This window comes from Salmo salar, chromosome ssa12, assembly GCF_905237065.1.
Source record: "Salmo salar chromosome ssa12, Ssal_v3.1, whole genome shotgun sequence".
Taxonomy (NCBI): Eukaryota; Metazoa; Chordata; class Actinopteri; order Salmoniformes; family Salmonidae; genus Salmo; species Salmo salar.
This window is the reverse complement of record NC_059453.1, coordinates 39048545-39074864: the sequence shown is the minus strand read 5'-3', so window position 1 is coordinate 39074864 and position 26320 is coordinate 39048545. Positions and strand designations below refer to the sequence as shown.

At 47.6% G+C, this 26320-nt stretch overlaps 6 protein-coding genes and 1 pseudogene across 6 annotated transcripts; all 7 read left to right on the top strand.

Annotated features, from left to right (window-relative positions):
* Window positions 1-4113: 4113 nt before the first annotated feature.
* LOC123725491 (histone H2B-like) lies at window positions 4114-4956 on the top strand (annotated as a pseudogene).
* A 155-nt stretch (window positions 4957-5111) lies between these two features.
* LOC123725487 (histone H1) lies at window positions 5112-6874 on the top strand. Its single transcript, XM_045691338.1, has one exon. It carries the CDS (start codon window positions 6153-6155, stop codon window positions 6774-6776), a length of 624 nt encoding a protein of 207 aa, XP_045547294.1. The 5' UTR covers window positions 5112-6152; the 3' UTR covers window positions 6777-6874.
* Window positions 6875-7363: 489 nt separating this feature from the next.
* Window positions 7364-7870, top strand: LOC123725492 (histone H2A). Its single transcript, XM_045691343.1, has one exon. The coding sequence runs from the start codon at window positions 7422-7424 to the stop codon at window positions 7806-7808; it is 387 nt and encodes a 128-aa protein (XP_045547299.1). The 5' UTR covers window positions 7364-7421; the 3' UTR covers window positions 7809-7870.
* Window positions 7871-15195: 7325 nt separating this feature from the next.
* LOC123725507 (histone H2B) lies at window positions 15196-16068 on the top strand. The gene has a single exon (XM_045691358.1). The coding sequence runs from the start codon at window positions 15641-15643 to the stop codon at window positions 16013-16015; it is 375 nt and encodes a 124-aa protein (XP_045547314.1). The 5' UTR covers window positions 15196-15640; the 3' UTR covers window positions 16016-16068.
* A 608-nt stretch (window positions 16069-16676) lies between these two features.
* Window positions 16677-17975, top strand: LOC123725485 (histone H1). The gene has a single exon (XM_045691336.1). It carries the CDS (start codon window positions 17254-17256, stop codon window positions 17875-17877), a length of 624 nt encoding a protein of 207 aa, XP_045547292.1. The 5' UTR covers window positions 16677-17253; the 3' UTR covers window positions 17878-17975.
* Window positions 17976-18487: 512 nt separating this feature from the next.
* LOC123725494 (histone H2A) lies at window positions 18488-18984 on the top strand. The gene has a single exon (XM_045691345.1). It carries the CDS (start codon window positions 18536-18538, stop codon window positions 18920-18922), a length of 387 nt encoding a protein of 128 aa, XP_045547301.1. The 5' UTR covers window positions 18488-18535; the 3' UTR covers window positions 18923-18984.
* A 305-nt stretch (window positions 18985-19289) lies between these two features.
* On the top strand, window positions 19290-26307 carry LOC123725508 (histone H3-like). The gene is made up of 2 exons (XM_045691359.1): window positions 19290-19740; window positions 25916-26307. Exons 1-2 carry the CDS (start codon window positions 19412-19414, stop codon window positions 26241-26243), a joined length of 657 nt encoding a protein of 218 aa, XP_045547315.1. The 5' UTR covers window positions 19290-19411; the 3' UTR covers window positions 26244-26307.
* Window positions 26308-26320: the final 13 nt, after the last annotated feature.

Sequence of the window (26320 nt, the reverse complement as noted above, 5' to 3'; positions counted from 1 at the left end):
AAATAAGGTGTTTGCCGTACTCCTAACTACCGGTACCCAAAACTACACAACAGCAATACCATTGCCTTTAACAAATCTTAGTTCAGTCACCAGTTGAAGTTGAGAGTGGGGGTATCCATGGCATTTTCCAATTATGTTCCTATTTTACAAGTGGAAAAAATGGAGAACCTTTCATAATGTTGCCAAACAAAGACTCAACAAACTTACCTGAGACTCCCTGTCTCTGCCAGTCTGTCCCTGCATATCTGTCCCCAACTCTGCTGTCTGTTTGCCGCCTGCTCTGCCTAATGACATCATTGTGAAACATTTCCATTAGAATTTCATTTCTTTGTTATGAACATTGTATCAACTAGTCTTTGAGATATTAGGCTACTAGGGTTGTTACTATGTGTTTTGGTGTATTGAAAAATAGTCTGATGTCCGTGTTTTATTTTTGTGCCATTTTTGTAGCTGGCTGGCTACACACACAGTGTGTAGGTTATTTACAGTAGGGCTTCGATCTAAAAGGTAGCTAGCAAATGTGAAACGGATTAAAATGACAAGAGTTGACAGCTGTATGAGTTCACCATTTACACAACATATGCTGCAACCTTTTGTAATTTGAATAGTTTGTTTCATATTGGCTGGCTTCCAACAATAGCTGATTTTGCCAAGCTAGCGAGCACCACTTCAGTTTCAGTGGTGTTTGCTCTAATCTTTGCTACCCGGGTTAAATAAAGGTGAAATGAAATAAAGAAATAAAAGTTCCCTTTTGCAACGACACCATGAAATATATTTAACACAATGGTAGATGAGAGTGTAATTGACTTCAGTTTATCGCTAACCTTTGAATCACTAACTTCCATCATCTGCATGCTGATTCCATTTTTGACGACGCCACATAAATGGAATAGGTACTAGCTAGCTTAATAGTTAATATTTGCGCGATTGGAACTGGCAGTGGATCAAACCATTGTGAGGCAAAGGGCGGGGGGGTCGCAATCTTTTGAAACTTAAAAAACGCGCTATTAAGTGTCTATAATCAGCACAATTGCTTTCATTGCGTATAATGAATATTATTGAAATTACATAGTTATGTTTGAGTGATACATTGGGGGGGACAAATCCTATTTTTCCCAGGATTTCCGCCCCTGGGTCTATGCCGGTCTGCCATTGGTTTTGTTAGATTTGTGAGTATTGTGTGGAATGTTGGGACATGGTTAGATCTTACTTGTTAGACATGACTGTGCTGTTGGAGCTAGTAACACAAGCAAGCATTTCCCAACACCCGGAATAACATCTGCTAAACAGGTGTATGTGGCAAATAGATTTGGATTGGATGGGTGATTAGATTAGATAGTATGTCCACTTTATGTGCTGCGGGCTAATTACCAGCAATGTCACTGTGGTCCAAGTGAAACTCCTAGCCTATAGGTGTGAAGTATCTGCACTCTAGCCTATAGAGGAACACAGCTGTTGATAATAGGGGAATGCAAGCAAGCAGTTGAAGGGAACAAGTGACAGAGTCTAACCTGCTGTTGAACACCAGGCCCCAACCAGGTACGCGGACAGAGTATTGTTCACTCCCAGTCCTATGATGTTGCTCTGTGAAGGAGGTTAGCTTCTCAGCGTCCAATTCCTGGCAGCCTTCTCCCTAGTTGATTTGTGATTGTGAGTGATTAGAGAATGTTTGCCTTCGGTATCCAAGGTGTTTGAGAATGTTGAGGACCAGTGTTCCGAGGGGCTGACTGTGACATCATAAAGCGGAATGTAGTTAGTGTGCTGTTTGAGGGATTCCAATTGAGTCCGGTGCGCTCTTCCAGACAGTGCAGTTGTGCTTCGAGTCTGCTCTCTGTGTGGTGACTTGTAAGTGGGTAAGCCTAACCCTTTACCTATTTCTCCTAACCTGCTATGACAAAGTGACTTCATGACAGTAGCTGTATCTCACCTAGTTGAAAGCTTGTCAGTCCTTCTCCTAAAAGGCAACCTGTGTTCCTTGATGTACTAAACCGAGGCCTGGCAGCCAGTAAGTAGAAGTAAGAGACAATTATGGCAACAATAAGTTGTAAGATGAAAGCTAGTCAGATTTGAGATGTTATTAAACTGCAGTGATTGATCATATTGTCTCAGCAGCTCACAGATCACTGCAGCTGTACATAGGCCATTTATAAATAGGCCAAACGACTACCTCTTCCCCTACTGTATTGATATTTTTATTTTGCTCCTTTGCACCCCAGTATTTCATGTACTGTCAAATCTAGCATTCCAGTGTTTTAATTCGCCACCATGGCCTATTTATTGCCTTTACCTCCCTTATCTCACCTCATTTGCTCACATTGTGTTTGTTTTACTCCATGTGTAACTCTGTGTTGTTATATGTGTGGAAGTGCTTTGCTTTGTCTTGGCCAGGTCGCAGTTTGTAAATGACAACTTGTTCTCAACTTGCCTATCTGGTTAAAGAAAGGTGAAGTCAATTGAAATCCAAAATGTCTCCCTTTTGGAATGACCTGTTGACATGGGCCCTCCTCCTGTGGCGGTCATTTTCTGCAACATCTGAGGCCATCTGGCGGGCATAGTGCTATCTGGCCTATAAATGATCCACCTCATAGCAGTAATTCCATAATAAGACGCTTTGTTATTGGTTTGTGAAGAAAAGCACAATACGATATTTGCACATCCCTCTCGCCTCTGTACACATAGGAACACTAGCCCTTCATTGGGTGGGTGTCTGAGGAATGTGTTACTGCGTTTCACCTTACAGAGGTATCACCACCCTTCCCATCGGAACCTCAGGTCCTCTTGGCTCCCTGACTGTCAGGCTGGATCGTGTCTAGGGAAGAAAAAAGAAGATTGATGTTACATTACATGGCCTTCAATAGCAAAATGACTGATGAGGTGACATGACATGTGCCGTCTTCCCTGTGGCTCAGTTGGTAGAGAACGGTGTTTGCAATGCCAGGGTTGTGGGTTTGATTCCCACGGGGGGCCAGTACCAAAAAAAAAGAAAAAAAAATAGACATTGTATGAAATGTATGCATTCACTCAAATGAGTCAAATGTCTACAATAAAGAAAAAAAAACATGATGGGCCCCTTTGGCTTTATGGCATTCCATGTGTATTTGTTTCCCCGTTGCCTACATCTTCCCCCTTTGGATTTGACGGTGTCTCAATTATGGCATGAAGGTTTTGTGTGTTACTTGTTGCGATTATGTGTGTGGAAGAGTGACCTTCGTTTCTCCTTTCTACTTGGGACCTCTATTTGAGTTCTTTAGGCCTATCTCTAGCCTACTAATTCAGTGTTTTCCAACTCCAGGGGTAGAGTAGCCTATTTTGTTGTAGCCCTGGAGAGGCACAGCTGATTCAACTACTTATCACCTTGTCCTCAATGAGTTGAATCAGGTGCAGCAACAACAACAACAACAACAACAATGTGAGGAGTCGGACACAGAGTACTAGTTGATCCCTCAGTTGTCACAGTTTGGCTTTGTTCTATCAGTATTTGACTGATGTTAGTTGCTTTCATTTGTTCTCGGTTCCTCCCTCGTTCCCTAGAACGAGCACCCTCCCCTTTGCAACAGAGGCCAGGCGAAAGCGCGCGCTTTCTGTGCCACTGGCTTCAATCAGGTCCACCAAATGCACATAATAAGCGCACCACGCACCCCGGCGTACGTCATTCATTCACTTGAACTCCGCTAGCGAACACATATACACCATGTCTGGAAGAGGCAAAGGCGGCAAGGGACTGGGAAAAGGAGGCGCCAAGCGTCACCGCAAGGTTCTCCGCGATAACATCCAGGGAATCACCAAGCCCGCTATCCGCCGTCTGGCTCGCCGTGGCGGCGTGAAGCGTATCTCCGGGCTGATCTACGAGGAGACCCGCGGTGTCCTGAAGGTGTTCCTGGAGAACGTGATCCGTGACGCCGTCACCTACACCGAGCACGCCAAGAGGAAGACCGTTACCGCCATGGACGTGGTGTACGCTCTGAAACGCCAGGGACGCACCCTGTACGGTTTCGGCGGTTAAACGCCCTCTTTTCGGAACGTCAACATCCCGACTTGAACCCAAAGGCTCTTTTAAGAGCCACCCACATGCGCTTCAAAAAGGCCAATTCCATTGTCGTAGGAAGATTTATAGAGGTCCCTTATCTAGTAAGAAACTATGAGCCACTCTGAGTGGACAGGGAGTGTTAATGACAGGAGTGTAGAAACGGTGGGATTTAGAGGCACCCGACATAAAGCCACCATGAGTCGGTAGACGTGGCTGGAGCAGAAGGGGATGTCTGACGGTGCAAAGTGGGCCGTAAGGCAATAGCCCTCCCTTTTTGAAACACACAATTCCCCACCATGGAGTAGGGGGAGGTAGGGCGCGCAGGTCTTTGTTAGGGAAGCAAGCCTCTGAGTGGAAGGCTCTGACGCGCGCTCAGCTCCACTGGGCAAATGGCAGGGGCGTGTCCACGGCCGCTGAATTTGCTTAGCTTCCTCTTCATAAGACGGGAAAGCGCCCTCCACCCCTCATTCGTTTCTGAGAAGCAACGAGACATCAGCATCATGCCCGAGCCAGCAAAGTCCGCGCCCAAGAAGGGCTCCAAGAAAGCCGTCACCAAGACAGCAGGGAAAGGCGGCAAGAAGCGCCGAAAGTCGAGGAAGGAGAGCTACGCCATTTACGTGTACAAAGTGCTGAAGCAGGTCCACCCCGACACCGGCATCTCCTCCAAGGCCATGGGAATCATGAACTCGTTCGTGAACGACATCTTCGAGCGTATCGCCGGAGAGTCCTCTCGCCTGGCCCACTACAACAAGCGTTCCACCATCACCTCCAGGGGAGATCCAGACCGCCGTGCGCCTGCTGCTCCCCGGCGAGTTGGCCAAACACGCAGTGTCCGAGGGCACCAAGGCCGTGACCAAGTACACCAGTTCCAAGTAAACAGCCCGTTTGGAGTGCTGTACTAACCCAAAGGCTCTTTTAAGAGCCACCCACCCTGTCAGTGAAAAAAGCAAATCCATCAGGAGCAAATGAATGTGTTCCACTGTATCATTTAGAGTGGGGGGGGTTGGCGCCTTTTTCGGTGTCTTTGTCTGCAGGACATGTCAAACAGGGGTGACATGAATTCCAGGTGAAAGGTGTTATGTGGAATAAGTGAATAGAAGAAATGGCCCTATAGCCTAATGACGTTGACCTGTAAAGAGGCCCTATCCAGTGGAGGAAGAATATGAATGTGGGATTCCACTAGTGCTCCAATGACTATACAACAGGGAGGAGAAAAATCAAGTAGAGAGAGAGAGAGAGAGAGATACAGCCCTTGTTCCACTCACTAACTAGAGAGACACTCCCTAGGCCTATATCAGGGCGACCAAGCACATGGGGCGCCAGCCTCCATAGCGCCGGCCGGGCAAACAGACACCAAGACCCACAGACACAAAGACCGGCACGAGTCACGCTGCGGAGTCAGAGAAGAAAAGAAGAGAAAAACACACACACACACACACAGTGCAAGTAAACATGGCGTTGGACAATGTATATATATATATATATATATATCTCGTGTGCGTCCTGGACACATGACGAATACAACTTGAAACTTGGAGTACAACACTAGTCTCAGCCAGGCCTCACAAGTGCATGTGTTTTAAGGTCCCCAAAAGAGCTCTCCTTTAAAACACCCAGGACCACATCAGGGGACGCCGAACCATTTGATTGCCTTGCCAGACATCTCGGCTCACTACACAATCAATGGTGCTCGCAATCGGATGCACTTTTAGGCCATTTAGGAGACAAATAGCACAGGAAAACCAGTGCGCACAGCTCCAGCCGACAGTCGAACGGTGAGGTTTTGAGCGAGTTGCAACAAAATGCACGGGGCTTCTGCAGCCCACATGACTTTATTCTGAACGGAGACAAGTCTGCTCACTGGGCCGTTAGCTTTTGGACCAAAAACACGGCTCCGTCGGTGACTTTTGGACCGATATTGGCGACCAGAAAACACAAGTGAAAGAGCATTTGGCCAGCCCGGAGAAGCCGAGCTGGGTGGCTTGAGTCTACATGGTTCTCATGTCGCGTTTAAGGCCAGCCCCCTGCACGGTGTGGAGCTTCAATAGCGCAGAGCAGCGTCTACAGCAAACTACTCCTCACAGACTACCGTAAGTGTGTGTGTTTACCGGACCAAGCGAGAGACATGGCAGAAGTCGCACCAGCACCCGCCGCCGCCGCGCCGGCCAAGGCACCCAAGAAGAAGGCAGCAGCCAAGCCCAAGAAAGCGGGACCCAGCGTAGGCGAGCTCATCGTCAAGGCGGTGTCCGCCTCCAAGGAGAGGAGCGGCGTGTCCCTGGCCGCGCTCAAGAAGAGTCTGGCGGCAGGCGGCTACGACGTGGAGAAGAACAACTCCCGTGTCAAGATCGCCGTCAAGAGCCTCGTCACCAAGGGCACCCTGGTCCAGACCAAGGGCACCGGTGCCTCCGGCTCCTTCAAGCTCAACAAGAAAGCCGTCGAGGCAAAAAAGCCCGCCAAGAAAGCCGCAGCCCCCAAAGCAAAGAAGGTGGCCGCCAAGAAGCCCGCCGCGGCGAAGAAGCCCAAGAAGGTAGCAGCCAAGAAGGCCGTCGCCGCAAAGAAGTCCCCCAAGAAGGCCAAGAAGCCCGCTACACCCAAAAAGGCCGCCAAGAGCCCAAAGAAGGTGAAGAAGCCCGCCGCAGCGGCCAAGAAGGCGGCCAAGAGCCCCAAGAAGGCTACCAAGGCAGCGAAGCCCAAAGCCGCCAAGCCCAAGGCAGCCAAGGCCAAGAAGGCAGCCCCCAAGAAGAAGTAAAGCTATTACAAACGGTGTTCTACTCGACACATGTTGTTACCACAAAAGGCTCTTTTAAGAGCCACCCACCTCTTTCCATAAAAGCGCATGTCATTCCATGTACTACTTGTCGTTCACTAGGCTACTTTTACGCACCACATTTTTCCCACTCGGAGAGAGGCATATAATATAATAATAGTGCAGCAGCCTCACCAGTCATTTGTGTATGAGCCATTGTTGTGATGTGTTAGATGTGTTCCATGTCATATTGATCTTCATAATAAGAAGAATACATACTGGAGAGGACAGCAGCACCCTCACTGTGATGTGTTAATCATCATCATCCTAATACTATAGCGTATTGGAAATCGCAGCGAATAGTGCAGCTATCTATGTGTTTCCCATTTGGATGATTTGATTTGTCATAAAGTAACAAAGTCGGAGGGAAACAGAGTAGCCTAGCCCTTCTTTCTCACTCAGCTGCCTGCCTGCGGGCGGGCGGGCGGGCTTAGGGCTGACTGTCTGTCTGTCTGTCCCTCACTCCAATTGGATAAGGCCACACCGGCCCGGTGGCCAATCGCTGCCTCTTGTGGCGAGGTATAAGTAAGGCTCTCGAGGTGCCCAGCGGCTCATTCAGACTTTCTGTGACATACTGAAGCTACCAATATGAGCGGAAGAGGCAAAACCGGAGGCAAGGCCAGGGCCAAGGCAAAGACACGTTCATCCCGTGCCGGACTCCAGTTCCCCGTGGGCCGTGTGCACAGGCTGCTGCGCAAAGGCAACTACGCCGAGCGTGTGGGCGCTGGCGCACCAGTGTACCTGGCCGCCGTGCTCGAGTACCTGACTGCTGAGATCCTGGAGTTGGCCGGCAACGCTGCCCGTGACAACAAGAAGACTCGTATCATCCCCCGTCACCTGCAGCTGGCCGTCCGTAACGACGAGGAGCTGAACAAACTGCTTGGCGGCGTGACCATCGCTCAGGGTGGTGTGCTGCCCAACATCCAGGCAGTGCTGCTCCCCAAGAAGACTGAGAAGGCCGTCAAAGCCAAGTAAAATCGCTACTGCGGCTGCCACTTGACTACTCAACCCCCAAAGGCTCTTTTAAGAGCCAACCACCTAGCTCTGCAAAAGCGCAAAGTGTCCTTTCTATGACTGACTGCCACATATGAAGTATTTGGAGTGTTTGTCACATACACGGCACCATATCATGAGGCCTTAAATGAAGAGTAACACCTAGGCCTCGTTTGTCATAGCAGGCTAGAATTCGGCCGGTGACTATTATTGCGCGTAAAGTGTCGGCCCTAACAAAAGACACCAAGCGCGCCTCGGCGAAGGTGGGGGGTGGGGTTGGATTTTGGGGCGGCACGGAGAGGCCGAGGCTCCCGTCCAATGGGCGTCGGAGGAGGCCTCCCCAACGGGCCAATCAGGGTGGTGTGGAGATGGTGTCCAATCAGCAGACGCCGCTGCCGGCTTTATAAACTTCACATAGGCATTTGGAGGCTATACTCCGACTGTGAAAGAAGGAAGCTAGCTAGCGCCATGGCCAGAACCAAGCAAACCGCTCGCAAATCCACCGGTGGCAAAGCACCCAGGAAGCAGCTCGCCACCAAGGCTGCGCGCAAGAGCGCCCCGGCCACCGGCGGCGTGAAGAAGCCTCACCGTTACAGGCCCGGCACCGTGGCTCTGAGAGAGATCCGTCGTTACCAGAAGTCCACTGAGCTGCTGATCCGCAAACTGCCCTTCCAGCGCCTGGTGAGAGAAATTGCCCAGGACTTCAAGACCGACCTGCGCTTCCAGAGTTCCGCCGTGATGGCCCTGCAGGAGGCTAGCGAGGCTTACCTGGTCGGCCTGTTCGAGGACACCAACCTGTGCGCCATCCACGCCAAGAGGGTGACCATCATGCCCAAGGACATCCAGCTGGCCCGTCGTATTCGCGGAGAGCGCGCTTAAACGATGACCTGATGTCCAAAATCCCCCAAAGGCTCTTTTAAGAGCCACCTCCATATTTCCGTCAAAGGCACAATTGTTCCATATGTACACGCCCCTCTCCAGACCGTATCATAAATAAGAGTTGGTTGTTAACTAAAGGTCACATCGAAAGGAAAAGCTGCTTATAGTATTGCAGCTTCAATATAATGTGACTAGAGTAGAACAGTCAAAGGAGGGGAAAATACAGTGATAGTAATGATATAGGGCAAAAAGTGGCAATAATTGTCACTATGTAGCTAAGAAAAACATTGCTTTGAAAGTCCCATATTGCAGTGGTGCTGAGAGACTCATGCAGAGGGGAAAACTTTCCCGTGGAGCACGGAGGCCATCTAGTGGTTAAACGTGGTTCCCTATTAGTATTTGATCTTCAGGCCAGCGTTTCCCAAACTCTGTCCTCTGCTAGAGTCTGTCAATGACTTTGTGATAATCGCCATTGATTGCAACAAAAAAAGCCGTTTTGATCTGATCATTAGCACGTCAGGGTAATGATTCATGCGACTGACTAAGGTATTGACAGTAAAATGATATCTCTGTCCAACGCAAGTGAATGTATTTCGTGGGATGAACTCAGATCCCTGATCCCATGAATAATCCCATTAATGACATACCCATCGTTAAGAGAAAAGGTATCAGGACAGCAGGAATCAATAGATGTAATCATCGACGGCTTGCAAAACAGCTGTTCTGAAACAGGACACAAGAAGCTGCAGTGATTGACCTATTATTAGTTGAGCAATTACAGAATTGCAATCACCAGTGCAGGTACGTCCTGATTGCAGCATAGTCTTCACAAGGAAGTAAATGCCTCAGCACATGACAACTTCAAAGTGCTAAATATTGGATTCTACTGACTCCCTATAGTATGAGTATATTTGTTTGTTGGTTGTTGGGATGCCACTATCTACTAGGCTGCCAAATCCTTTTTTACAGTGTAGATACATCACCTACGCGAAAGAAGATTTGCTTGACAGCTTCAACAAACGATAAGGCCCTAAATACAGGCTGCCAGTTAAATGCAGAAATCACACAGCTAGAACGCAGGACAAAAGAGCTGGGAAAACGACATCAATCCAAAGGGATAATGTACAATAGTCAGACGCATGGCACAGGCAAAAAGTGGAATTCTCTGCGCATGCGTTGCTGTATTCCGCGCGTTTGAATGGACAGCGCGCCTCTGCTGCATCTTCACTCACGAGACAGGTAATAGCGGAGCTCCGTGGTGCTGAAAAGGCCAGCGCCTCTGTAATTGGTCACAGAATCATCCACGTTTTTTCCCAACACTTTCCCTGGTCATTGGTGTAAGATGTAGTCCTAAAGCAAAAGTTGTATAGGCATGTGGACCTTTTTTGGAGCTGGCTACAGATAAAGAGAGAAAAGTAGCAATCCCTTTGGAATAAAGTAGTACAATGTAAGTGACCCTCATTTGATACTTGAGAAACATACATTCACATGACGTAGTGTTCCAAATCTGCAGGTGAAGAAAAGGGTTAAGTGAATATGATTTAAGAGCAGTCAAATGAAGTAATAGTGACATAGATTGGAAGAAATGAAATAAGTCATGTGAGCATAGCATTGTGGAAAGCAATGACTTTAGAAAGGTGAAGATGATTTCCAGATTAGGTTTGTTGAAAAAGTAACTGTATCATTTGAGGTACTCTACATGGAACCTCTGCCTATTTGATGATCTGTTGTAGTTATTGTAATATATTTTTTGGACCCCATAGGTTGAGGGATGAATGCGCTGTGTGGCCATTGTGAGTAGCACTTTTGATCCAGCAGGTGTCGCGAAAATCCGTCCCTATGTGGCTTGAATGATGAGCGGACGTATTCCTTATAGGCATTGATGAATTGAATTCAGGCAGGTGTTGGCAACATGACTTCTGGTCCAGCAGGTGGCGGTGAAATGCCTCCCTATCTATACGAGTTGACCTATTCCTTTGAGCTCCTAAATGAAGCATAGGGTGTCAATCAACATTGCATCTCGGCTGAACCCTGTTGTGGGCGGTTTTCTTCCCTTAATTGGACATGATTCCGGTGTTGTTCATCTCCTCTTCATTAGTCCTTCTGCATGTCTTGCACTGAGGTGTGTGTTTGTGTTTGAAATCACTGGGCACTTGAATAATGGAACACCGGTTACTTTTATCATGCCGAGCTAGTTTGCATGGCTCATGTCATATGGATATACACCTTTCTATTGTCATGTATGTAGGTCTATGCAGGGGCGAAAATCTGATATCAACTTTGGAGGGGACAATTACATGACATTTTGTCAAGAGCAATTCCTGAGGGGGACACCAAAAGTAGTGGTGTAACACATAGCCTACATTGTAATATGGTCAATGTATATTGAGGAAGCAAAGAAATAAGGTGTTTGCCGTACTCCTAACTACCGGTACCCAAAACTACACAACAGCAATACCATTGCCTTTAACAAATCTTAGTTCAGTCACCAGTTGAAGTTGAGAGTAGGGGGTATCCATGGCATTTTCCAATTATGTTCCTATTTTACAAGTGGAAAAAATGGAGAACCTTTCATAATGTTGCCAAACAAAGACTCAACAAACTTACCTGAGACTCCCTGTCTCTGCCAGTCTGTCCCTGCATATCTGTCCCCAACTCTGCTGTCTGTTTGCCGCCTGCTCTGCCTAATGACATCATTGTGAAACATTTCCATTAGAATTTCATTTCTTTGTTATGAACATTGTATCAACTAGTCTTTGAGATATTAGGCTACTAGGGTTGTTACTATGTGTTTTGGTGTATTGAAAAATAGTCTGATGTCCGTGTTTTATTTTTGTGCCATTTTTGTAGCTGGCTGGCTACACACACAGTGTGTAGGTTATTTACAGTAGGGCTTCGATCTAAAAGGTAGCTAGCAAATGTGAAACGGATTAAAATGACAAGAGTTGACAGCTGTATGAGTTCACCATTTACACAACATATGCTGCAACCTTTTGTAATTTGAATAGTTTGTTTCATATTGGCTGGCTTCCAACAATAGCTGATTTTGCCAAGCTAGCGAGCACCACTTCAGTTTCAGTGGTGTTTGCTCTAATCTTTGCTACCCGGGTTAAATAAAGGTGAAATGAAATAAAGAAATGTAGCTTTTGCAACGACACCATGAAATATATTTAACACAATGGTAGATGAGAGTGTAATTGACTTCAGTTTATCGCTAACCTTTGAATCACTAACTTCCATCATCTGCATGCTGATTCCATTTTTGACGAGCCAAAAAAAGGAGAATAGGTACTAGCTAGCTTAATAGTTAATATTTGCGCGATTGATGGATGGAACTGGCAGTGGATCAAACCATTGTGAGGCAAAGGGCGGGGGGGTCGCAATCTTTTGAAACTTAAAAACGCGCTATTAAGTGTCTATAATCAGCACAATTGCTTTCATTGCGTATAATGAATATTATTGAAATTACATAGTTATGTTTGAGTGATATATTGGGGGGGACAAATCCTATTTTTCCCAGGGGTGGGATTTCCGCCCCTGGGTCTATGCCGGTCTGCCATTGGTTTTGTTAGATTTGTGAGTATTGTGTGGAATGTTGGGACATGGTTAGATCTTACTTGTTAGACATGACTGTGCTGTTGGAGCTAGTAACACAAGCAAGCATTTCCCAACACCCGGAATAACATCTGCTAAACAGGTGTATGTGGCAAATAGATTTGGATTGGATGGGTGATTAGATTAGATAGTATGTCCACTTTATGTGCTGCGGGCTAATTACCAGCAATGTCACTGTGGTCCAAGTGAAACTCCTAGCCTATAGGTGTGAAGTATCTGCACTCTAGCCTATAGAGGAACACAGCTGTTGATAATAGGGGAATGCAAGCAAGCAGTTGAAGGGAACAAGTGACAGAGTCTAACCTGCTGTTGAACACCAGGCCCCAACCAGGTACGCGGACAGAGTATTGTTCACTCCCAGTCCTATGATGTTGCTCTGTGAAGGAGGTTAGCTTCTCAGCGTCCAATTCCTGGCAGCCTTCTCCCTAGTTGATTTGTGATTGTGAGTGATTAGAGAATGTTTGCCTTCGGTATCCAAGGTGTTTGAGAATGTTGAGGACCAGTGTTCCGAGGGGCTGACTGTGACATCATAAAGCGGAATGTAGTTAGTGTGCTGTTTGAGGGATTCCAATTGAGTCCGGTGCGCTCTTCCAGACAGTGCAGTTGTGCTTCGAGTCTGCTCTCTGTGTGGTGACTTGTAAGTGGGTAAGCCTAACCCTTTACCTATTTCTCCTAACCTGCTATGACAAAGTGACTTCATGACAGTAGCTGTATCTCACCTAGTTGAAAGCTTGTCAGTCCTTCTCCTAAAAGGCAACCTGTGTTCCTTGATGTACTAAACCGAGGCCTGGCAGCCAGTAAGTAGAAGTAAGAGACAATTATGGCAACAATAAGTTGTAAGATGAAAGCTAGTCAGATTTGAGATGTTATTAAACTGCAGTGATTGATCATATTGTCTCAGCAGCTCACAGATCACTGCAGCTGTACATAGGCCATTTATAAATAGGCCAAACGACTACCTCTTCCCCTACTGTATTGATATTTTTATTTTGCTCCTTTGCACCCCAGTATTTCATGTACTGTCAAATCTAGCATTCCAGTGTTTTAATTCGCCACCATGGCCTATTTATTGCCTTTACCTCCCTTATCTCACCTCATTTGCTCACATTGTGTTTGTTTTACTCCATGTGTAACTCTGTGTTGTTATATGTGTGGAAGTGCTTTGCTTTATCTTGGCCAGGTCGCAGTTTGTAAATGACAACTTGTTCTCAACTTGCCTATCTGGTTAAAGAAAGGTGAAGTCAATTGAAATCCAAAATGTCTCCCTTTTGGAATGACCTGTTGACATGGGCCCTCCTCCTGTGGCGGTCATTTTCTGCAACATCTGAGGCCATCTGGCGGGCATAGTGCTATCTGGCCTATAAATGATCCACCTCATAGCAGTAATTCCATAATAAGACGCTTTGTTATTGGTTTGTGAAGAAAAGCACAATACGATATTTGCACATCCCTCTCGCCTCTGTACACATAGGAACACTAGCCCTTCATTGGGTGGGTGTCTGAGGAATGTGTTACTGCGTTTCACCTTACAGAGGTATCACCACCCTTCCCATCGGAACCTCAGGTCCTCTTGGCTCCCTGACTGTCAGGCTGGATCGTGTCTAGGGAAGAAAAAAGAAGATTGATGTTACATTACATGGCCTTCAATAGCAAAATGACTGATGAGGTGACATGACATGTGCCGTCTTCCCTGTGGCTCAGTTGGTAGAGAACGGTGTTTGCAATGCCAGGGTTGTGGGTTTGATTCCCACGGGGGGCCAGTACCAAAAAAAAAGAAAAAAAAATAGACATTGTATGAAATGTATGCATTCACTCAAATGAGTCAAATGTCTACAATAAAGAAAAAAAAACATGATGGGCCCCTTTGGCTTTATGGCATTCCATGTGTATTTGTTTCCCCGTTGCCTACATCTTCCCCCTTTGGATTTGACGGTGTCTCAATTATGGCATGAAGGTTTTGTGTGTTACTTGTTGCGATTATGTGTGTGGAAGAGTCACCTTCGTTTCTCCTTTCTACTTGGGACCTCTATTTGAGTTCTTTAGGCCTATCTCTAGCCTACTAATTCAGTGTTTTCCAACTCCAGGGGTAGAGTAGCCTATTTTGTTGTAGCCCTGGAGAGGCACAGCTGATTCAACTACTTATCACCTTGTCCTCAATGAGTTGAATCAGGTGCAGCAACAACAACAACAACAACAACAATGTGAGGAGTCGGACACAGAGTACTAGTTGATCCCTCAGTTGTCACAGTTTGGCTTTGTTCTATCAGTATTTGACTGATGTTAGTTGCTTTCATTTGTTCTCGGTTCCTCCCTCGTTCCCTAGAACGAGCACCCTCCCCTTTGCAACAGAGGCCAGGCGAAAGCGCGCGCTTTCTGTGCCACTGGCTTCAATCAGGTCCACCAAATGCACATAATAAGCGCACCACGCACCCCGGCGTACGTCATTCATTCACTTGAACTCCGCTAGCGAACACATATACACCATGTCTGGAAGAGGCAAAGGCGGCAAGGGACTGGGAAAAGGAGGCGCCAAGCGTCACCGCAAGGTTCTCCGCGATAACATCCAGGGAATCACCAAGCCCGCTATCCGCCGTCTGGCTCGCCGTGGCGGCGTGAAGCGTATCTCCGGGCTGATCTACGAGGAGACCCGCGGTGTCCTGAAGGTGTTCCTGGAGAACGTGATCCGTGACGCCGTCACCTACACCGAGCACGCCAAGAGGAAGACCGTTACCGCCATGGACGTGGTGTACGCTCTGAAACGCCAGGGACGCACCCTGTACGGTTTCGGCGGTTAAACGCCCTCTTTTCGGAACGTCAACATCCCGACTTGAACCCAAAGGCTCTTTTAAGAGCCACCCACATGCGCTTCAAAAAGGCCAATTCCATTGTCGTAGGAAGATTTATAGAGGTCCCTTATCTAGTAAGAAACTATGAGCCACTCTGAGTGGACAGGGAGTGTTAATGACAGGAGTGTAGAAACGGTGGGATTTAGAGGCACCCGACATAAAGCCACCATGAGTCGGTAGACGTGGCTGGAGCAGAAGGGGATGTCTGACGGTGCAAAGTGGGCCGTAAGGCAATAGCCCTCCCTTTTTGAAACACACAATTCCCCACCATGGAGTAGGGGGAGGTAGGGCGCGCAGGTCTTTGTTAGGGAAGCAAGCCTCTGAGTGGAAGGCTCTGACGCGCGCTCAGCTCCACTGGGCAAATGGCAGGGGCGTGTCCACGGCCGCTGAATTTGCTTAGCTTCCTCTTCATAAGACGGGAAAGCGCCCTCCACCCCCTCATTCGTTTCTGAGAAGCAACGAGACATCAGCATCATGCCCGAGCCAGCAAAGTCCGCGCCCAAGAAGGGCTCCAAGAAAGCCGTCACCAAGACAGCAGGGAAAGGCGGCAAGAAGCGCCGAAAGTCGAGGAAGGAGAGCTACGCCATTTACGTGTACAAAGTGCTGAAGCAGGTCCACCCCGACACCGGCATCTCCTCCAAGGCCATGGGAATCATGAACTCGTTCGTGAACGACATCTTCGAGCGTATCGCCGGAGAGTCCTCTCGCCTGGCCCACTACAACAAGCGTTCCACCATCACCTCCAGGGAGATCCAGACCGCCGTGCGCCTGCTACTCCCCGGCGAGTTGGCCAAACACGCAGTGTCCGAGGGCACCAAGGCCGTGACCAAGTACACCAGTTCCAAGTAAACAGCCCGTTTGGAGTGCTGTACTAACCCAAAGGCTCTTTTAAGAGCCACCCACCCTGTCAGTGAAAAAAGCAAATCCATCAGGAGCAAATGAATGTGTTCCACTGTATCATTTAGAGTGGGGGGGGTTGGCGCCTTTTTCGGTGTCTTTGTCTGCAGGACATGTCAAACAGGGGTGACATGAATTCCAGGTGAAAGGTGTTATAAGTGAATAGAAGAAATGGCCCTATAGCCTAATGACGTTGACCTGTAAAGAGGCCCTATCCAGTGGAGGAAGAATATGAATGTGGGATTCCACTAGTGCTCCAATGACTATACAACAGGGAGGAGAAAAATCAAGTAGAGAGAGAGAGAGAGAGATACAGCCCTTGTTCCACTCACTAACTAGAGAGACACTCCCTAGGCCTATATCAGGGCGACCAAGCACATGGGGCGCCAGCCTCCATAGCGCCGGCCGGGCAAACAGACACCAAGACCCACAGACACAAAGACCGGCACGAGTCACGCTGCGGAGTCAGAGAAGAAAAGAAGAGAAAAACACACACACACACACACAGTGCAAGTAAACATGGCGTTGGACAATGTATATATATATATATATATATCTCGTGTGCGTCCTGGACACATGACGAATACAACTTGAAACTTGGAGTACAACACTAGTCTCAGCCAGGCCTCACAAGTGCATGTGTTTTAAGGTCCCCAAAAGAGCTCTCCTTTAAAACACCCAGGACCACATCAGGGGACGCCGAACCATTTGATTGCCTTGCCAGACATCTCGGCTCACTACACAATCAATGGTGCTCGCAATCGGATGCACTTTTAGGCCATTTAGGAGACAAATAGCACAGGAAAACCAGTGCGCACAGCTCCAGCCGACAGTCGAACGGTGAGGTTTTGAGCGAGTTGCAACAAAATGCACGGGGCTTCTGCAGCCCACATGACTTTATTCTGAACGGAGACAAGTCTGCTCACTGGGCCGTTAGCTTTTGGACCAAAAACACGGCTCCGTCGGTGACTTTTGGACCGATATTGGCGACCAGAAAACACAAGTGAAAGAGCATTTGGCCAGCCCGGAGAAGCCGAGCTGGGTGGCTTGAGTCTACATGGTTCTCATGTCGCGTTTAAGGCCAGCCCCCTGCACGGTGTGGAGCTTCAATAGCGCAGAGCAGCGTCTACAGCAAACTACTCCTCACAGACTACCGTAAGTGTGTGTGTTTACCGGACCAAGCGAGAGACATGGCAGAAGTCGCACCAGCACCCGCCGCCGCCGCGCCGGCCAAGGCACCCAAGAAGAAGGCAGCAGCCAAGCCCAAGAAAGCGGGACCCAGCGTAGGCGAGCTCATCGTCAAGGCGGTGTCCGCCTCCAAGGAGAGGAGCGGCGTGTCCCTGGCCGCGCTCAAGAAGAGTCTGGCGGCAGGCGGCTACGACGTGGAGAAGAACAACTCCCGTGTCAAGATCGCCGTCAAGAGCCTCGTCACCAAGGGCACCCTGGTCCAGACCAAGGGCACCGGTGCCTCCGGCTCCTTCAAGCTCAACAAGAAAGCCGTCGAGGCAAAAAAGCCCGCCAAGAAAGCCGCAGCCCCCAAAGCAAAGAAGGTGGCCGCCAAGAAGCCCGCCGCGGCGAAGAAGCCCAAGAAGGTAGCAGCCAAGAAGGCCGTCGCCGCAAAGAAGTCCCCCAAGAAGGCCAAGAAGCCCGCTACACCCAAAAAGGCCGCCAAGAGCCCAAAGAAGGTGAAGAAGCCCGCCGCAGCGGCCAAGAAGGCGGCCAAGAGCCCCAAGAAGGCTACCAAGGCAGCGAAGCCCAAAGCCGCCAAGCCCAAGGCAGCCAAGGCCAAGAAGGCAGCCCCCAAGAAGAAGTAAAGCTATTACAAACGGTGTTCTACTCGACACATGTTGTTACCACAAAAGGCTCTTTTAAGAGCCACCCACCTCTTTCCATAAAAGCGCATGTCATTCCATGTACTACTTGTCGTTCACTAGGCTACTTTTACGCACCACATTTTTCCCACTCGGAGAGAGGCATATAATATAATAATAGTGCAGCAGCCTCACCAGTCATTTGTGTATGAGCCATTGTTGTGATGTGTTAGATGTGTTCCATGTCATATTGATCTTCATAATAAGAAGAATACATACTGGAGAGGACAGCAGCACCCTCACTGTGATGTGTTAATCATCATCATCCTAATACTATAGCGTATTGGAAATCGCAGCGAATAGTGCAGCTATCTATGTGTTTCCCATTTGGATGATTTGAGTGATTTGATTTGTCATAAAGTAACAAAGTCGGAGGGAAACAGAGTAGCCTAGCCCTTCTTTCTCACTCAGCTGCCTGCCTGCGGGCGGGCGGGCGGGCTTAGGGCTGACTGTCTGTCTGTCTGTCTGTCCCTCACTCCAATTGGATAAGGCCACACCGGCCCGGTGGCCAATCGCTGCCTCTTGTGGCGAGGTATAAGTAAGGCTCTCGAGGTGCCCAGCGGCTCATTCAGACTTTCTGTGACATACTGAAGCTACCAATATGAGCGGAAGAGGCAAAACCGGAGGCAAGGCCAGGGCCAAGGCAAAGACACGTTCATCCCGTGCCGGACTCCAGTTCCCCGTGGGCCGTGTGCACAGGCTGCTGCGCAAAGGCAACTACGCCGAGCGTGTGGGCGCTGGCGCACCAGTGTACCTGGCCGCCGTGCTCGAGTACCTGACTGCTGAGATCCTGGAGTTGGCCGGCAACGCTGCCCGTGACAACAAGAAGACTCGTATCATCCCCCGTCACCTGCAGCTGGCCGTCCGTAACGACGAGGAGCTGAACAAACTGCTTGGCGGCGTGACCATCGCTCAGGGTGGTGTGCTGCCCAACATCCAGGCAGTGCTGCTCCCCAAGAAGACTGAGAAGGCCGTCAAAGCCAAGTAAAATCGCTACTGCGGCTGCCACTTGACTACTCAACCCCCAAAGGCTCTTTTAAGAGCCAACCACCTAGCTCTGCAAAAGCGCAAAGTGTCCTTTCTATGACTGACTGCCACATATGAAGTATTTGGAGTGTTTGTCACATACACGGCACCATATCATGAGGCCTTAAATGAAGAGTAACACCTAGGCCTCGTTTGTCATAGCAGGCTAGAATTCGGCCGGTGACTATTATTGCGCGTAAAGTGTCGGCCCTAACAAAAGACACCAAGCGCGCCTCGGCGAGGGTGGGGGGGGGGGGGGTGTGATTTTGGGGCGGCACGGAGAGGCCGAGGCTCCCGTCCAATGGGCGTCGGAGGAGGCCTCCCCAACGGGCCAATCAGGGTGGTGTGGAGATGGTGTCCAATCAGCAGACGCCGCTGCCGGCTTTATAAACTTCACATAGGCATTTGGAGGCTATACTCCGACTGTGAAAGAAGGAAGCTAGCTAGCGCCATGGCCAGAACCAAGCAAACCGCTCGCAAATCCACCGGTGGCAAAGCACCCAGGAAGCAGCTCGCCACCAAGGCTGCGCGCAAGAGCGCCCCGGCCACCGGCGGCGTGAAGAAGCCTCACCGTTACAGGCCCGGCACCGTGGCTCTGAGAGAGATCCGTCGTTACCAGAAGTCCACTGAGCTGCTGATCCGCAAACTGCCCTTCCAGCGCCTGGTGAGAGAAATTGCCCAGGACTTCAAGACCGACCTGCGCTTCCAGAGTTCCGCCGTGATGGCCCTGCAGGAGGCTAGCGAGGCTTACCTGGTCGGCCTGTTCGAGGACACCAACCTGTGCGCCATCCACGCCAAGAGGGTGACCATCATGCCCAAGGACATCCAGCTGGCCCGTCGTATTCGCGGAGAGCGCGCTTAAACGATGACCTGATGTCCAAAATCCCCCAAAGGCTCTTTTAAGAGCCACCTCCATATTTCCGTCAAAGGCACAATTGTTCCATATGTACACGCCCCTCTCCAGACCGTATCATAAATAAGAGTTGGTTGTTAACTAAAGGTCACATCGAAAGGAAAAGCTGCTTATAGTATTGCAGCTTCAATATAATGTGACTAGAGTAGAACAGTCAAAGGAGGGGAAAATACAGTGATAGTAATGATATAGGGCAAAAAGTGGCAATAATTGTCACTATGTAGCTAAGAAAAACATTGCTTTGAAAGTCCCATATTGCAGTGGTGCTGAGAGACTCATGCAGAGGGGAAAACTTTCCCGTGGAGCACGGAGGCCATCTAGTGGTTAAACGTGGTTCCCTATTAGTATTTGATCTTCAGGCCAGCGTTTCCCAAACTCTGTCCTCTGCTAGAGTCAGTCAATGACTTTGTGATAATCGCCATTGATTGCAACAAAAAAAGCCGTTTTGATCTGATCATTAGCACGTCAGGGTAAAGCTGTGTGCACCCCATAATTCATGCGACTGACTAAGGTATTGACAGTAAAATGATATCTCTGTCCAACGCAAGTGAATGTATTTCGTGGGATGAAGTCAGATCCCTGATCCCATGAATAATCCCATTAATGACATACCCATCGTTAAGAGAAAAGGTATCAGGACAGCAGGAATCAATAGATGTAATCATCGACGGCTTGCAAAACAGCTGTTCTGAAACAGGACACAAGAAGCTGCAGTGATTGACCTATTATTAGTTGAGCAATTACAGAATTGCAATCACCAGTGCAGGTACGTCCTGATTGCAGCATAGTCTTCATAAGGAAGTAAATGCCTCAGCACATGACAACTTCAAAGTGCTAAATATTGGATTCTACTGACTCCCCATAGTATGAAGTATATTTGTTTGTTGGTTGTTGGGATGCCACTATCTACTAGGCTGCCAAATCCTTTTTTACAGTGTAGATACATCACCTACGCGAAAGAAGATTTGCTTGACAGCTTCAACAAACGATAAGGCCCTAAATACAGGCTGCCAGTTAAATGCAGAAATCACACAGCTAGAACGCAGGACAAAAGAGCTGGGAAAACGACATCAATCCAAAGGGATAATGTACAATAGTCAGACGCATGGCACAGGCAAAAAGTGGAATTCTCTGCGCATGCGTTGCTGTATTCCGCGCGTTTGAATGGACAGCGCGCCTCTGCTGCATCTTCACTCACGAGACAGGTAATAGCGGAGCTCCGTGGTGCTGAAAAGGCCAGCGCCTCTGTAATTGGTCACAGAATCATCCACGTTTTTTCCCAACACTTTCCCTGGTCATTGGTGTAAGATGTAGTCCTAAAGCAAAAGTTGTATAGGCATGTGGACCTTTTTTGGAGCTGGCTACAGATAAAGAGAGAAAAGTAGCAATCCCTTTGGAATAAAGTAGTACAATGTAAGTGACCCTCATTTGATACTTGAGAAACATACATTCACATGACGTAGTGTTCCAAATCTGCAGGTGAAGAAAAGGGTTAAGTGAATATGATTTAAGAGCAGTCAAATGAAGTAATAGTGACATAGATTGGAAGAAATGAAATAAGTCATGTGAGCATAGCATTGTGGAAAGCAATGACTTTAGAAAGGTGAAGATGATTTCCAGATTAGGTTTGTTGAAAAAGTAACTGTATCATTTGAGGTACTCTACATGGAACCTCTGCCTATTTGATGATCTGTTGTAGTTATTGTAATATATTTTTTGGACCCCATAGGTTGAGGGATGAATGCGCTGTGTGGCCATTGTGAGTAGCACTTTTGATCCAGCAGGTGTCGCGAAAATCCGTCCCTATGTGGCTTGAATGATGAGCGGACGTATTCCTTATAGGCATTGATGAATTGAATTCAGGCAGGTGTTGGCAACATGACTTCTGGTCCAGCAGGTGGCGGTGAAATGCCTCCCTATCTATACGAGTTGACCTATTCCTTTGAGCTCCTAAATGAAGCATAGGGTGTCAATCAACATTGCATCTCGGCTGAACCCTGTTGTGGGCGGTTTTCTTCCCTTAATTGGACATGATTCCGGTGTTGTTCATCTCCTCTTCATTAGTCCTTCTGCATGTCTTGCACTGAGGTGTGTGTTTGTGTTTGAAATCACTGGGCACTTGAATAATGGAACACCGGTTACTTTTATCATGCCGAGCTAGTTTGCATGGCTCATGTCATATGGATATACACCTTTCTATTGTCATGTATGTAGGTCTATGCAGGGGCGAAAATCTGATATCAACTTTGGAGGGGACAATTACATGACATTTTGTCAAGAGCAATTCCTGAGGGGGACACCAAAAGTAGTGGTGTAACACATAGCCTACATTGTAATATGGTCAATGTATATTGAGGAAGCAAAGAAATAAGGTGTTTGCCGTACTCCTAACTACCGGTACCCAAAACTACACAACAGCAATACCATTGCCTTTAACAAATCTTAGTTCAGTCACCAGTTGAAGTTGAGAGTAGGGGGTATCCATGGCATTTTCCAATTATGTTCCTATTTTACAAGTGGAAAAAATGGAGAACCTTTCATAATGTTGCCAAACAAAGACTCAACAAACTTACCTGAGACTCCCTGTCTCTGCCAGTCTGTCCCTGCATATCTGTCCCCAACTCTGCTGTCTGTGTGCCGCCTGCTCTGCCTAATGACATCATTGTGAAACATTTCCATTAGAATTTCATTTCTTTGTTATGAACATTGTATCAACTAGTCTTTGAGATATTAGGCTACTAGGGTTGTTACTATGCGTTTTGGTGTATTGAAAAATAGTCTGATGTCCGTGTTTTATTTTTGTGCCATTTTTGTAGCTGGCTGGCTACACACACAGTGTGTAGGTTATTTACAGTAGGGCTTCGATCTAAAAGGTAGCTAGCAAATGTGAAACGGATTAAAATGACAAGAGTTGACAGCTGTATGAGTTCACCATTTACACAACATATGCTGCAACCTTTTGTAATTTGAATAGTTTGTTTCATATTGGCTGGCTTCCAACAATAGCTGATTTTGCCAAGCTAGCGAGCACCACTTCAGTTTCAGTGGTGTTTGCTCTAATCTTTGCTACCCGGGTTAAATAAAGGTGAAATGAAATAAAGAAATAGTAGTCCCTTTTGCAACGACACCATGAAATATATTTAACACAATGGTAGATGAGAGTGTAATTGACTTCAGTTTATCGCTAACCTTTGAATCACTAACTTCCATCATCTGCATGCTGATTCCATTTTTGACGACGCCACATAAATGGAATAGGTACTAGCTAGCTTAATAGTTAATATTTGCGCGATTGGAACTGGCAGTGGATCAAACCATTGTGAGGCAAAGGGCGGGGGGGTCGCAATCTTTTGAAACTTAAAAACGCGCTATTAAGTGTCTATAATCAGCACAATTGCTTTCATTGCGTATAATGAATATTATTGAAATTACATAGTTATGTTTGAGTGATATATTGGGGGGGACAAATCCTATTTTTCCCAGGATGTGGATTTCCGCCCCTGGGTCTATGCCGGTCTGCCATTGGTTTTGTTAGATTTGTGAGTATTGTGTGGAATGTTGGGACATGGTTAGATCTTACTTGTTAGACATGACTGTGCTGTTGGAGCTAGTAACACAAGCAAGCATTTCCCAACACCCGGAATAACATCTGCTAAACAGGTGTATGTGGCAAATAGATTTGGATTGGATGGGTGATTAGATTAGATAGTATGTCCACTTTATGTGCTGCGGGCTAATTACCAGCAATGTCACTGTGGTCCAAGTGAAACTCCTAGCCTATAGGTGTGAAGTATCTGCACTCTAGCCTATAGAGGAACACAGCTGTTGATAATAGGGGAATGCAAGCAAGCAGTTGAAGGGAACAAGTGACAGAGTCTAACCTGCTGTTGAACACCAGGCCCCAACCAGGTACGCGGACAGAGTATTGTTCACTCCCAGTCCTATGATGTTGCTCTGTGAAGGAGGTTAGCTTCTCAGCGTCCAATTCCTGGCAGCCTTCTCCCTAGTTGATTTGTGATTGTGAGTGATTAGAGAATGTTTGCCTTCGGTATCCAAGGTGTTTGAGAATGTTGAGGACCAGTGTTCCGAGGGGCTGACTGTGACATCATAAAGCGGAATGTAGTTAGTGTGCTGTTTGAGGGATTCCAATTGAGTCCGGTGCGCTCTTCCAGACAGTGCAGTTGTGCTTCGAGTCTGCTCTCTGTGTGGTGACTTGTAAGTGGGTAAGCCTAACCCTTTACCTATTTCTCCTAACCTGCTATGACAAAGTGACTTCATGACAGTAGCTGTATCTCACCTAGTTGAAAGCTTGTCAGTCCTTCTCCTAAAAGGCAACCTGTGTTCCTTGATGTACTAAACCGAGGCCTGGCAGCCAGTAAGTAGAAGTAAGAGACAATTATGGCAACAATAAGTTGTAAGATGAAAGCTAGTCAGATTTGAGATGTTATTAAACTGCAGTGATTGATCATATTGTCTCAGCAGCTCACAGATCACTGCAGCTGTACATAGGCCATTTATAAATAGGCCAAACGACTACCTCTTCCCCTACTGTATTGATATTTTTATTTTGCTCCTTTGCACCCCAGTATTTCATGTACTGTCAAATCTAGCATTCCAGTGTTTTAATTCGCCACCATGGCCTATTTATTGCCTTTACCTCCCTTATCTCACCTCATTTGCTCACATTGTGTTTGTTTTACTCCATGTGTAACTCTGTGTTGTTATATGTGTGGAAGTGCTTTGCTTTATCTTGGCCAGGTCGCAGTTTGTAAATGACAACTTGTTCTCAACTTGCCTATCTGGTTAAAGAAAGGTGAAGTCAATTGAAATCCAAAATGTCTCCCTTTTGGAATGACCTGTTGACATGGGCCCTCCTCCTGTGGCGGTCATTTTCTGCAACATCTGAGGCCATCTGGCGGGCATAGTGCTATCTGGCCTATAAATGATCCACCTCATAGCAGTAATTCCATAATAAGACGCTTTGTTATTGGTTTGTGAAGAAAAGCACAATACGATATTTGCACATCCCTCTCGCCTCTGTACACATAGGAACACTAGCCCTTCATTGGGTGGGTGTCTGAGGAATGTGTTACTGCGTTTCACCTTACAGAGGTATCACCACCCTTCCCATCGGAACCTCAGGTCCTCTTGGCTCCCTGACTGTCAGGCTGGATCGTGTCTAGGGAAGAAAAAAGAAGATTGATGTTACATTACATGGCCTTCAATAGCAAAATGACTGATGAGGTGACATGACATGTGCCGTCTTCCCTGTGGCTCAGTTGGTAGAGAACGGTGTTTGCAATGCCAGGGTTGTGGGTTTGATTCCCACGGGGGCCAGTACCAAAAAAAAAGAAAAAAAATAGACATTGTATGAAATGTATGCATTCACTCAAATGAGTCAAATGTCTACAATAAAGAAAAAAAAACATGATGGGCCCCTTTGGCTTTATGGCATTCCATGTGTATTTGTTTCCCCGTTGCCTACATCTTCCCCCTTTGGATTTGACGGTGTCTCAATTATGGCATGAAGGTTTTGTGTGTTACTTGTTGCGATTATGTGTGTGGAAGAGTGACCTTCGTTTCTCCTTTCTACTTGGGACCTCTATTTGAGTTCTTTAGGCCTATCTCTAGCCTACTAATTCAGTGTTTTCCAACTCCAGGGGTAGAGTAGCCTATTTTGTTGTAGCCCTGGAGAGGCACAGCTGATTCAACTACTTATCACCTTGTCCTCAATGAGTTGAATCAGGTGCAGCAACAACAACAACAACAACAACAATGTGAGGAGTCGGACACAGAGTACTAGTTGATCCCTCAGTTGTCACAGTTGGCTTTGTTCTATCAGTATTTGACTGATGTTAGTTGCTTTCATTTGTTCTCGGTTCCTCCCTCGTTCCCTAGAACGAGCACCCTCCCCTTTGCAACAGAGGCCAGGCGAAAGCGCGCGCTTTCTGTGCCACTGGCTTCAATCAGGTCCACCAAATGCACATAATAAGCGCACCACGCACCCCGGCGTACGTCATTCATTCACTTGAACTCCGCTAGCGAACACATATACACCATGTCTGGAAGAGGCAAAGGCGGCAAGGGACTGGGAAAAGGAGGCGCCAAGCGTCACCGCAAGGTTCTCCGCGATAACATCCAGGGAATCACCAAGCCCGCTATCCGCCGTCTGGCTCGCCGTGGCGGCGTGAAGCGTATCTCCGGGCTGATCTACGAGGAGACCCGCGGTGTCCTGAAGGTGTTCCTGGAGAACGTGATCCGTGACGCCGTCACCTACACCGAGCACGCCAAGAGGAAGACCGTTACCGCCATGGACGTGGTGTACGCTCTGAAACGCCAGGGACGCACCCTGTACGGTTTCGGCGGTTAAACGCCCTCTTTTCGGAACGTCAACATCCCGACTTGAACCCAAAGGCTCTTTTAAGAGCCACCCACATGCGCTTCAAA

What these genes read in the sequence shown, in the direction of transcription:
- LOC123725485 (XM_045691336.1), top strand. Translation starts at nt 17,254, where the DNA reads ATGGCAGAAGTCGCACCAGCACCCGCCGCCGCCGCGCCGGCCAAGGCA.
- LOC123725508 (XM_045691359.1), top strand. Translation starts at nt 19,412, where the DNA reads ATGGCCAGAACCAAGCAAACCGCTCGCAAATCCACCGGTGGCAAAGCA. An exon ending in CTGTTCGAGGACACCAACCT is followed by an intron (nt 19,741 to 25,915) that starts GTGCGCCATCCA and finishes GAACTCCGCTAG; the next exon opens with CGAACACATATACACCATGT.
- LOC123725507 (XM_045691358.1), top strand. Translation starts at nt 15,641, where the DNA reads ATGCCCGAGCCAGCAAAGTCCGCGCCCAAGAAGGGCTCCAAGAAAGCC.
- LOC123725494 (XM_045691345.1), top strand. Translation starts at nt 18,536, where the DNA reads ATGAGCGGAAGAGGCAAAACCGGAGGCAAGGCCAGGGCCAAGGCAAAG.
- LOC123725492 (XM_045691343.1), top strand. Translation starts at nt 7,422, where the DNA reads ATGAGCGGAAGAGGCAAAACCGGAGGCAAGGCCAGGGCCAAGGCAAAG.
- LOC123725487 (XM_045691338.1), top strand. Translation starts at nt 6,153, where the DNA reads ATGGCAGAAGTCGCACCAGCACCCGCCGCCGCCGCGCCGGCCAAGGCA.